This window comes from Eschscholzia californica, unplaced genomic scaffold, assembly GCF_041429995.1.
Source record: "Eschscholzia californica isolate CP2 unplaced genomic scaffold, dmEscCali1.0.p SCAF_6, whole genome shotgun sequence".
NCBI classification, from domain to species: Eukaryota; Viridiplantae; Streptophyta; class Magnoliopsida; order Ranunculales; family Papaveraceae; genus Eschscholzia; species Eschscholzia californica.
In genome coordinates this window covers 1,587,476-1,598,641 of record NW_028238483.1, presented here as the reverse complement: position 1 = coordinate 1,598,641, position 11,166 = coordinate 1,587,476, and the positions used below count along the sequence as shown (strand labels likewise).

The following is an 11,166-nucleotide window of genomic DNA, read 5'->3' as shown; positions in this document are numbered from 1 at the left end:
AAAAACCCTAAAAAATAGAAGGTTGTTGATAATTTTTAAGGATTTGTTATGTTTGGGCGCACCCACGTAAGGGCGTGCGGAGACACGTGCCCCCACGACTCCAAATTAAAATTGTTTATTGGTCCGTCAAATGCGTGTTTACATAAAATAGACGTGATTGCTATAGCTATGTTGCAAACGTGTAGTTGGCTCAGTGGGTAGGGGTGGGAATTGGTCCGGGTCGGGCCGTTCGGATTCATGTTATTCATCGGGTCGGGCTTTTAAACCCTATGTCCATTCGGACTTTCGGGTTTAATCGGACGGATTATTTAAAAAATCTTAGTGTCTAAAAACCCGTCCAGGTCCGTCAAACTTTTCGGGTTTTTCGGGTATCGGGCGGTCGAGTATCAGGTTTTCACCAAAGTTTCAAAATATCTCGGTCAAAATGACCAAAATATTTCTATTCCGATGGAACCGAAATTTCGAATGAAAACTAAAATTTAATTAAATTTCTTTTAATAATGTTGTGTCAAGGGCACTCTGCACTTAGACAACAATATATGTATATATATCTATATTATACACTTCAAATACTTTATAAATATATCTATATATATGCTATACTTACATACGTAAATACATACGAGCAAGCATACATATACTGTGCATAGGTATTATCATGCAAATGGATAACATTATTAAGCGGGTTATGTCGGGTAAAGATTATCGGGAAGGCTCATGCGGGATGTCGGGATAGTACTTCAAAACCTGTACCTTGATTTCATCGGGTCGGTCGGACTAAACCCGTCTCCGGGTTCTGGGTACCCACGGGTTCTAACGGACACAGGTACCGAGACGGGTTTCGGGTTTGGGGACTTTTTTCCCAGCCCTATCGGTGGGGTTGCAATTAGTTGTTTCCCCTGCATATCCTGCACATCCCAAGTTCGATTCCCACTGCTTATTCTTCTTTTAGGTTCTTTTGGGTAATTTGTTTTGAGAAGATTTAAAGGCACCTCACTTTAGTGTTAAAGACGCCTCCCTCCTTCACAAACTTTCTCTCAAATTTGCTTTGAGGGAGGCACCATTAACATTTATAATGAGTTTTTTTTTAATTTCTCATTTGCTCATTTTTCTTTGTTAATTTATCCAACTTCCGATAGAGTTAATTGCATCTCATATTAACCTTATGTCTTATTCATCTTTCATTTTTATATATATTTCTTAACATTATTCAATTAAACTGCGAATACTAAATATATTTAAATTTTAGTCAAAACAATTCCCGGTTTGTTGTAGCCTAATTAGTTGATATAGTTGGTAAGACATATAGAGGTAATAGGTTTGAACAACACATAATCTTTTTAGCAATTTATACTTGGCAATTAGTCATTAATTCTCGTATTCGTGTTTTATATTAGTTAAAATTTCATTTATATGTAGGAAACCAATCCAGAACATTAGTACATGGTTTGAGAGTTTTGACTCCTTTTAAGAATAACATCAGATTTACATAAGTAAATTACAACACAAAACTCTTGGAAGCTTCCCGTCCACCCCCGTGCCGAGCTTTGCCCTTGGGATGCCCTGTGTTGCATCTCAAGGGCCAAGGCACGTGCCAGCCCAAGGGCTGTGCACGGCCTGGGGAGGGAGCTCACCCCTCCCCTATATAGTGCAAAGTTATTGTTTTGCCTATTTTCACAAGGAAACATCAAATTTTTAACCAACCATACTCGGCCTTTGCTCCTTCGTTACTCGTCCAAATCCAACATCAATGTTTAAGGGCCGACCTGAGTACTTTTGTTGTGAGTATCTTGTAAGCACTAACGGGCTTCGGTGGTCCATTTACGGATTTAATCATCGAACCAAGCTCTTCAACGCCTAGGCAGGTTGGTCGAGTCCTAATTCTTGATTCCCTTTCCTCTATCTGGTGTGCCGTTCTAAAATAGAAATATATCTATATAATAAGGGAGGAGGGTATCTTTTCCCCCTCCTCCCAATGGCTAGGATTTATCTATACAATTTATATCAAGTGGTTGAGGATTGAGTGTTTCAAAAAAATTCAAAATTGGTTGGTCTAGATCTAATGATATTTCATCCAACCGTAGAGATGATAGCAGGGAGCATCTATCAAAGATACCCTTCACAAACAAGCCCATCTTCCCGCCCAAGCTTCATTCTCACGCTCTCTCTCTCTCTCTGAAGCCTCCTCTGTCTTTCATTTTTTTTTTGTGCAAACCTCTTTCTCCCTCATCTTCTCTCAACTCCGTCTGAGACTCTCTCATCTCACCGCAGGTATTCTCTCTCTATCTCTATCTCGCTCACACAGACAGAATGTCTCCTGCTCTCTCATCTTCTCATCTAACATCAATCTCTCCATTTCTGTCTCTCTCTCACGCACAGACTCTCTCAGGTTTTCAAGTTTCTATTTTTGGATGTAGGGTTCTAATGGTAGCAGCTCAGGTACTTTCTTCTCAAAAAAATTGTGTTAGGTTAAATTTGTTGTTTAGGTTAACTTTCCATGTTATTAGTTGATCACAGTTTAGGTTTGATAATTTTTGAGAATGTTTAAAACAAACTAAACTTGCTAGGTTAACTTGATATGGTTTAGGTTTGAAGCTATAAGGTTAACATTCAAACTTTTAGGTCTTGCTAAGGTTTAGTTGATAATCGGTTTTTATGATTTTTGATTATTGTTGAGAATGTTTGGGTTTAGTTTTCTATGAGAGTTGATCTATGAAATCCCTTAGTGAAATTCTATGAAATCCTTAAGTGAAATTGTTCAATTTGAAATTTGACTCATTTTGATTGTGTTTTTCTTTATACTGCTTTTATGAAACTATTCATTTTGAAATTTGGGTTTGTATGTAGTTTTAATTAGGTTAAATAGGACTTTTGATAATTGTTTGTAAGTTAAATTGTTGTGTTAGTTTTGATAACCTATATAACTGTCGAAAATGTTTGGGCTTAGTTTTGTGTAGTTCATTGAACAAATATTTTTTTTTCTGAAATTCATTGAACAAATATAGCAATTGCAATTCTTTAGAAGGAATAATGAAATTGATGTTTCTTTTCATTAAACAAATATTTGGGTTGTTTTCATTCTATCTTGGATGGGCTAGAGTTTGTATTAAATGTTCGACATCTCGCTCATCTCCTTCCCGCTCATCTCCTGCTTTCTCTCATCTTCTCATCTCACATCAATCTCTCCACTTGCAGGTATCTCTCTCACACTCCCTCTCGCTCTCTCTCACGCACAATCTCTCTCAGGTTTCAAGTTTTCATGATACTTGGTAATAGTTTGGGTTTAGGTTAACATTGTAGGGTTTAAAGGGTAGCAGTTCAGGTAATTTCTTATAATCTTTGCTTAAGTTTTTAGCCCTAATTCTCAACAAAAAAAAAGTTCTTAGCCCCTAATTGATTTCTATAAATCTTTGCTGAAATTCTTTGCCCTAATTGATTTCTTCAAGTTCTTATGGTTTGCTGAAGAAGATTATCACTGCCCAATCATTAAACTCATTGGAGAAAATTGTATCCCTCTATTTCTTGCTTTGTTTATTTGTCTGTATGTTCTTATTAGGGTCCTTTCCAGTTCATTTCTCTAACCAGTTCAATATGTTTGTACACTTACAATCAATACATTGTATTGATCATCTGTTTTCGGTTTTTCCAGCAAAGATTAATGGTGATATAGGGCTTCCATTTAGTTTTTTTTCTACAGTTTTTGGTACATAATCATGTAAGAAGTACATAATCATTTCTTTTATTCTCTTTCGATAATTTTCGATCTTCATTTTCATTTGATCAGGATAATGGAGTAGACGAGTTCGAGTCCAGAACCTGACCTTTAAGAGTTTTTCGCGTCAAGAACCCATTTGTCCCTATTGGTAATGTCTCTCCCTCTCTCTCATATTTTTTCCTTTTTCTTTCAAAGTCGTTTTTACTCACAAGATTATGAACCTTTAGATGTGTATTAATTGTGTGTATCTATGATCAACAACAGTTGAAAATTTTGAATTGCTCTTCTATTTGACATTTGTTAACTTCTATTAATTCGTTGCTTTGTGACTTTTACTGATTGTTGATACTTGAACTGCTCAATTTCTTGATCATTTTGAGGTCCAATTACAAAGTATATTGATCAGCCAAGCTAATGAAATACTAGGATTTTGCAGCTCATTCTCGCCTAACCCTTCTCTTTACCTTATCTCTCCCCTTCATCTCCCAATGTTTTTCCCTCCTTCCCGTGCATCTCCTCTCAGGCTCTTTCATCGCAGGTAACCCTCTCTATCTCTCTCTGTGTGTGTCTCTCTCACTTGCTGTTCATCTCTCTCAGTAGATGTTATTTAGGTTCGCTACTTCATATAATTTCGCAGATTGATGGATTCAAGTAAGTTGGTTAAACACAGATGTTCGACTCTCTTTCTCTCTCTCTCTCATTGTTGCTTTAGGGTTTTGAATAAATTAGAGTTTTTATTTGGGGTTTTGATGAGAGAGGATTTTGATTTAGGGTTGATGTTACTTTAGTTGGTATTTAAGGAGGTAAGGTTGGTTCATAACTGGGTTACTGAATGAATTGAAAAGCAATTCAAGGAGGTTAGTGAATGAATTGAAGGAGGGTTTTGCTTTACTTGATATTTAAGGAAGTCAATTCATTCATATAGGGTTGAATCAACTAGGTTAGTGAATGAATTGAATTTCTTCGAAAACGTGAAAGAACAATATATAATCATCCTCGACCAAAGATTTGTTTGCAATTATTAAGTTTTTTTCATTTTTATCTTTTCTGTTCTTGAAAAAGTTGAACCATATATAATCATCCTCTTTTGTTTGAAGTCTCCACTTAGCTAAATTGATGCCCAATCTGAGAATTCAATGTTCACTGATGGTAGTTTTGAACTGTTTAAAAGAACTTGGCGTTGAATGAGAGGCAAACTTCATTGTGAGTATCTTCTTCATGTTTACCTTTTCTGTTATGAAAGTCATCTTAGGCTTGATCGTTTTAGGTTCAATTTGTTTTTCATTTTGGGTTCAACTTCATTTATTAAGGGAGAATCAATAAAGTGTGAACCTTTTCGAGGTCGATGGATTTGACTCATCAAACTTTTATTCTTATTTTTTTCCTTAGTTACTCAATTCCAGTTTCAGTTTTGACTTACTTCATCTGTATAAAGTATCATTCTTCTTTTTGAGAGTTGGAATGACTATGAACACAAAGAATGTGAACTGTGTGAAACAAGGATAGTTGGTCAAGTCTGTAGTGAAGAACGATTCATTTGGCTTCCCGTTTCAAGTCTGACTTCACTGTATCTTCATTACAAGCTGTTTTATGGTAAATTCATCTTTTTTTTTTTGGTTAACTTCTGCTTTACTTAATGGTTTATGCTTTATACTTCATGAAGTTATAAACATTGATGTCTGCATTTACACATTTTTTTTGTAGGTGATTTTGTAGCAGCAACCTCCGGGAGTTTTTTTGGGGACACCTCAATCTGCCAACGATGTATGGTGGAAACTACATTGTGATTCTCTCCTCCTGCGGTTCCGTCAACGTGAGCATGGTGGAAACTACATTCTGATCCTCTCCTACTATTCCGTCAGCGTGAGCATGACACCCTCGCACCGATTAAGAATAACCCGCGAAACTAAAGTCTCTAGGTAATATGACTTCGTCAATAACCACACCAGAAAGAAGTGAAGGTTACCAGGAGCATCAACAACATGAGTCAAGATTAAGAGGTTCATTTTCAATTTGTGTGGCAAAATCTCAACAATTAAGAATTATCATTTTCAATTGTCGTAAACTACTTGGACGAAGGAAGTGAAGAAAGGAAGAAGTTCAAATAAGAGATTCACTTACAATTATATGGGCGTTGCTAAAATGTATAACTGTGAACTCTTAATGTGATTTTATAGAATATTAATGAAGTTTGAACCTTTTCCATCAATTTTGCTAAGGAAGGTTAAAATCTATTGTTATACATATGTTGAATCTTAGGTGACGTGTTTAACAATACTGTCCGTGCCCGGTGGGCACGGGTTACACCCTCGTATATGTATATATCTGGTGTGCCTGTATCGAAAACGGCCATAGTTTTATGGACCGACCTTCTTACTGAAGAGAGTGCTTCTAGAAAGTTCCTGATAGGTTTTTTTTTTTTTTTTTTTTTTTTTTTAACTTATATCGTATGAATACTAGAAGGATAGATTCACTTTACTTTCTCTCTCATTTTCCTAGGGCGTAAAACTTGAGATCTCAAACAAGGTGGGATAAAAAACTCCATCGATTTGTCTCAAGGAAGTTCCTCCAAGCAATTTGGTCGAGAAAGTAAGCTTCCTCTCTTCTTCTCCTTTAGTTTCATCTTTGATGCCCTAATTTCTTTCTTTTATTGAATAATAAATCCGTGGGTTTCTGTAAAAAAAAAAACTCAATCTAATTTTGTTCCTGTAAACTATTCATATGTAATAATAATTTCACAACCACCAAGCGCAGAGGTGTTAAAATGGCATCATCGTCTGGGAAGAAGATTAACGAAGAGGTAACCAATCTAGATGATGCCTTTCAAGACAACTTCAGTTTCAGGGGAAAATTTCAAACTGGACTAGATGATGCCATTGAAGAACTTTCCGTTGGAGAATTTCAAACTGAACGATTGTATCATCGGCCGCGGCGTAAGGTGTACATCCTCGGAAAAGGATTTGATGGGCCAGAGAATACCGTCCGTAAGGTAAACTACCTAACTTTTATTTTCCTGGTCTTCAGCTCTCTAGGTTGGGTAACTTTCTAATTGCAAAAAAAAAGAAAAATTGGAAACTTTCTTAATTGTTTTTAATTTCCCACTTTTTTTGGAAACACAAATCCTACTTAAACTCTGTTTCTCTATTTCACTAGGCCAAACATCTCGATATCCATAAAACGATCTTTCAGAAAACCAACCAGGGAGTTGCAATGGGGCCATGGAAAATTAACAAAGAGGAGTTAAATGTCTTTGAAGATTTCTTGAAGCTAGCTTTTCAAACTAGCGACGATGGTTTCATCAATTATAAGGACTACTGTCTGTTCTTCCAAGCTTCTAATTTGCCAAAGCACACTGTCGATCAGGTAGTTGTCTTTATTTTTTAGGGTTTGCTATCTGACTAGGAGTTTTTTTATCTCTAATTTTTATTCTTCATGTATATAAATACTTTGTCAGTCTAATCAACTACTTAAGAATAAGTATTTATATATTTATATACTACTTGAAGAAGAAAAAAACTCAAATAGAAGTCAGATTCAGACATTAAAAAAGATCATCAACATTTTATACTTCAATCCTGTTTTATCTAGATTCAATTAGACACAGAGTAATATATATAATCAAAGTTTTATTTTATTAGTTTGGTTGGTACTTGGAGCAGTTTCTAACCCTAGTTTGAACATATGTGTAGATATGGTTGGTGGTTAATCGAAAGAAGCCAGAGGAAGAGGGAGTTGTCATTGGACGAGAAGAATTTCTCGAGGCTCTTCAACTTGCAAGTGTGGCACAACGATATCAAAAAGAATATAGACTTTATATGTTTGGCATCAAAGTAGGTTACCTTGACGTTTATGACGAGGAAGTATTACCCAAGTTTGATTTACCTAATGTCCCACCACCTAATATTGATTTTTTTTCTGATCACACGACATGGGAAATAACATGTACTCCAAAACGTCCTAAGATATTGCGTCCACCAGAGTATGTACCACAGACTGATGGTCAGAGGCTTGCTCAAAAGGCTTTTGATCTTTATATACGCATAGGCGGTGATCCTATTAAATCGTTCCCTGGGTTTGGCTGCAAAGGTACTTTAAGTCGTTGTACGATACATATACCTGCAGAATGTGAGCCAGTTCAGAATGTGGTATATATACCTCCACTCGGAGATGACATCAATCATGGTGATTGGAAATGCTGGGAGGATGTGCATGAAAACGTAAAAGCAATAGTGCTGAAAGAGATACCTTCACTACCAATACCACCACCAAAACCAAAACTATCACCGATGGAAGAAGAGCAGTTGAGGGAAGAAAAGCGTCTGAGGGAAGAAGAGATGTTGAAGGAAGATCAGATTATTCAAGAGCTGATCAGGGAAGAGTGGTTGAGGACCGAACAAAGAAGACTAGGATTCTTTTAGTAGCAGCTCAAGTATGTCTTAATATTTACTAGGTTTGTACTTCTGGTACTATATATATGTGAAGGTATCTAAGGATTCCAAGCAGACTAAGTTTGCTATGAGTTTTAAGAAAACCTATGAGGGTGAGGGTTGTTCACCTTTAAAAACACTTTCTGATCTCGTCTGTTGCTTTTCTCTCTAACAATGCTCTCTTGTTTTATTAAATTTTGTGTCTTGTTATGTTTTTGTGAGAGTAAGGGTTCCCTAACTTCGTTATGAAACATCTCATAAAAAAAAAAAAAAAAACTTCGCAATGAAAGATACTACATATTAGTTATTTTGGAACATAAGATGTACATAATGATGTATCTCAAAGATCAATGTTTTGTAGTAACCATATTAGTTATGTTGGAACAAAAGGTTGGTTGGGTTTCATTCAGCTTGCAACTAGTTATTCTTGTTTAACATTGATAAGTGATTCATTTATCTTGTCAATACTAATATTAATTTTCCATGTTAGGCGATCCATATGATAGAACTGTATAATTAGTGTCAACTTACCTCTCTTTTGACAGGAAATTATAAGACATCACAGGGAAAAAGTTAACCATTCTATAAATCCGTACACAGTTAAGTCGTTACTCTGGCAGCTTCTGGATGGGCTAAACTATCTTCACAGGTAAAATTTCATATAAGAATTCAATTCGGTAGGCACTAGATTAGTAGCATTTAACTTGAAGTTATGTTATAATTATTATTGTTATTAAATTTTTTTTTTTTTCTGTAGTAACTGGATTATACACCGAGATCTAAAGCCATCCAACATTCTGGTAGGCCTTCAATATATTTGTATGTTGTTCCTATTATACGTTAATTTGTGATTATTGCTGATTAATGAAATAACGTATTTCGAGCAGGTCATGGGTGATGTGGAGGAACAAGGAGTTGTAAAAATTGCTGATTTTGGACTTGCTAGAATATACCAAGCCCCCTTGAAGCATTTATCAGAAAATGGGGTAGGAATCACTATCTTTCTTCTGGTCAACGTTAGTCTTTGTCAGTTTCGTGCTATGTTTGCTTGTATGATTTTTCCCTTTTTTCCTTGGTCCCTTGTTTCCTTTTGTTGTGTATGTGCATTGCCTCTTCTCGTTGGCTTCAAACTGCATCTCGTTTCTGGAGTGCATTGCGTGCATGATTTGCAATTCTGTATACAAGATGTCTGAGAGAAGAGAGTGGGCAAGTCGAATAAGTTTTCCAGCAATGAAAAGTTCGAAGTATTATCGCTTCAAAGAGATCGTGCTAAGGAAGTTCAAACCTTTTTTCTCACATTAGGTTACATGCTCCATCTCTAAAGAGCTCTTATTTCGTTGGAAAGATCTGTAACTGGTTTACGGTTCTCATCCTAATGTCTTCCAGGGTAGTATCATAGTATCACTTTTGGTAGTATCATAGTATTCTCTCTCATTCTTAACCAATATGACATCTTCACTGAAGTATTATCTTTGCCATCGCACACTGGTCAAAATTCTTTATTTTTTAAAAATTTGGCTTTGTTTTGCGTCTGATTGCTAAAAATAATGATTATAGAGAAGATTTTGAAACACTTCATACTAAGGCTGGTGTCAGTCATGCTTCTTGCTGAATTCATGAACTTGACGTGGCTGATTATTGGAAAAGAATAGACATGGCGGGGTCAGGGACCAGCCAAAGGTATAGCTTAGAACTGTATGATGCTTGCAGGATGTTAGGCAACCTGAACTTAATGAAGGACCTAAGAATGTACAGTCGCAATTCTGCTTAGTTTTAGATTAGTATAATTAGTTCCCCAGAATGGAAATGATGGGTTATATCTCACCTGTTACCTAGTTCTATGATTGCACCAAATTTCCATTGCGTCAACATTTATTGTCTGCAGTGTTTCGCTGAATCTTCCTGTGTTATGACCGTTAATTTTTATTTACATCCCTCACTTTCAACTCCTGTCTTAGCTGTTTCTTTGTCACATGTCAACAACAACAGGTTGTTGTAACAATTTGGTATCGTGCACCTGAGTTGCTTTTGGGAGCCAAGCACTACACGAGTGCTGTTGGTATGCTCCCTTCAATATTACACTCTTTAATTCCAGATAAATCATTTTTGTAAGTTTTCTTTCTTGACTTAAATACACTTTCTTTAAAATTGAAATAAGATATGTGGGCTGTTGTATGCATTTTTACGGAGTTACCGACTTTAAAGCCTCTTTTTCAAGGAGTGGAAGTCAATGCTACACCAAACCCTTTTCAGGTTCTACATATTATACTGATTTAGTTTCCATTATTAAGCTTTTAGGGGGTTTTCAAAATCTTCTTTGTTATGTTGCTAATATTGGTTATTTATTGATGCAGTTTGATCAGCTTGACAAGATATTTAAAGTCCTAGGTCTATTTCTATTTCTTTTATCCGTTGCTGACTTCTATCATTTATGTATAATTTAGGTCATCCAACACAAGAGAAGTGGCCAGATCTTGTGCATCTTCCTCACTGGCAATCTGACCAACAACATATCCAGGGGCGTAAATTTCTAATATCAAACTTGTCCTGTGTCTCTTCTGTGAACTGAAGAGTACACCATCTAAATTCTTGAATGGTTTTATAATATTGATTCTTTTCTTTGCAGGTATGATCCTTGTAAGCGTATTTCACCAGCACAAGCCCTGGAACATGAGTAATACATTTAATTTCATAACTCTTGGTTACGTTTTATTATTTGTTTTATCAAAAATGTGTACCCTGTCTTAGTTTTTTACGAGTAATATGTTTTCGATCTTGTCTGCATCCGTTCTATACAATCTCCTCTAGGCCCAATGTTTTCTCTTCGCATTTGTGATCTGTCTTGCAACATACTGGAAGATTCAATGTGATATATTAGTCAGATAGGAATGTGATTGGTAAATCATATTAGCTGCTCTTGAGTCTTGACATTACGTTTGAAGAAGTTATCTAGTTATTAGGCTCTTGTCCATACCTTTATCTAATATGTAAATAAAACCTTTATAATAATTGCTCCCTGTCTCG

At 35.9% G+C, this 11,166-nt stretch overlaps 1 protein-coding gene and 2 long non-coding RNA genes across 5 annotated transcripts; all 3 read left to right on the top strand.

Moving 5' to 3' along the window:
• The first annotated feature begins 1,934 nt into the window (after positions 1 to 1,934).
• Positions 1,935 to 5,920, top strand: LOC147530748 (uncharacterized). 2 transcript variants are annotated; one of them, XR_015227160.1, is made up of 5 exons: positions 1,935 to 2,271; positions 2,380 to 2,439; positions 3,785 to 3,863; positions 4,152 to 5,308; positions 5,420 to 5,920. It is a non-coding gene; the product is annotated as an uncharacterized LOC147530748 (long non-coding RNA). The 2 variants fall into 2 exon arrangements; XR_015227161.1 differs by lacking the exons at positions 1,935 to 2,271; positions 2,380 to 2,439 and having other exon boundaries at positions 2,675 to 3,863; positions 4,152 to 4,253; positions 4,813 to 5,308; positions 5,420 to 5,509.
• Positions 5,921 to 6,131: 211 nt separating this feature from the next.
• Positions 6,132 to 8,766, top strand: LOC147530747 (uncharacterized). 2 transcript variants are annotated; one of them, XM_086649055.1, is made up of 5 exons: positions 6,177 to 6,304; positions 6,470 to 6,704; positions 6,869 to 7,078; positions 7,405 to 8,165; positions 8,688 to 8,766. In XM_086649055.1, exons 2-4 carry the CDS (start codon positions 6,480 to 6,482, stop codon positions 8,131 to 8,133), a joined length of 1,164 nt encoding a protein of 387 aa, XP_086505181.1. In that variant the 5' UTR covers positions 6,177 to 6,304; positions 6,470 to 6,479; the 3' UTR covers positions 8,134 to 8,165; positions 8,688 to 8,766. The 2 variants fall into 2 exon arrangements, with proteins under 2 accessions (XP_086505180.1, XP_086505181.1); XM_086649054.1 differs by lacking the exon at positions 8,688 to 8,766 and having other exon boundaries at positions 6,132 to 6,304; positions 7,405 to 8,337.
• Positions 8,767 to 9,052: 286 nt separating this feature from the next.
• LOC147530746 (uncharacterized) lies at positions 9,053 to 10,661 on the top strand. The gene is made up of 3 exons (XR_015227894.1): positions 9,053 to 9,128; positions 10,132 to 10,250; positions 10,587 to 10,661. It is a non-coding gene; the product is annotated as an uncharacterized LOC147530746 (long non-coding RNA).
• The last annotated feature ends 505 nt before the right edge of the window (positions 10,662 to 11,166 follow it).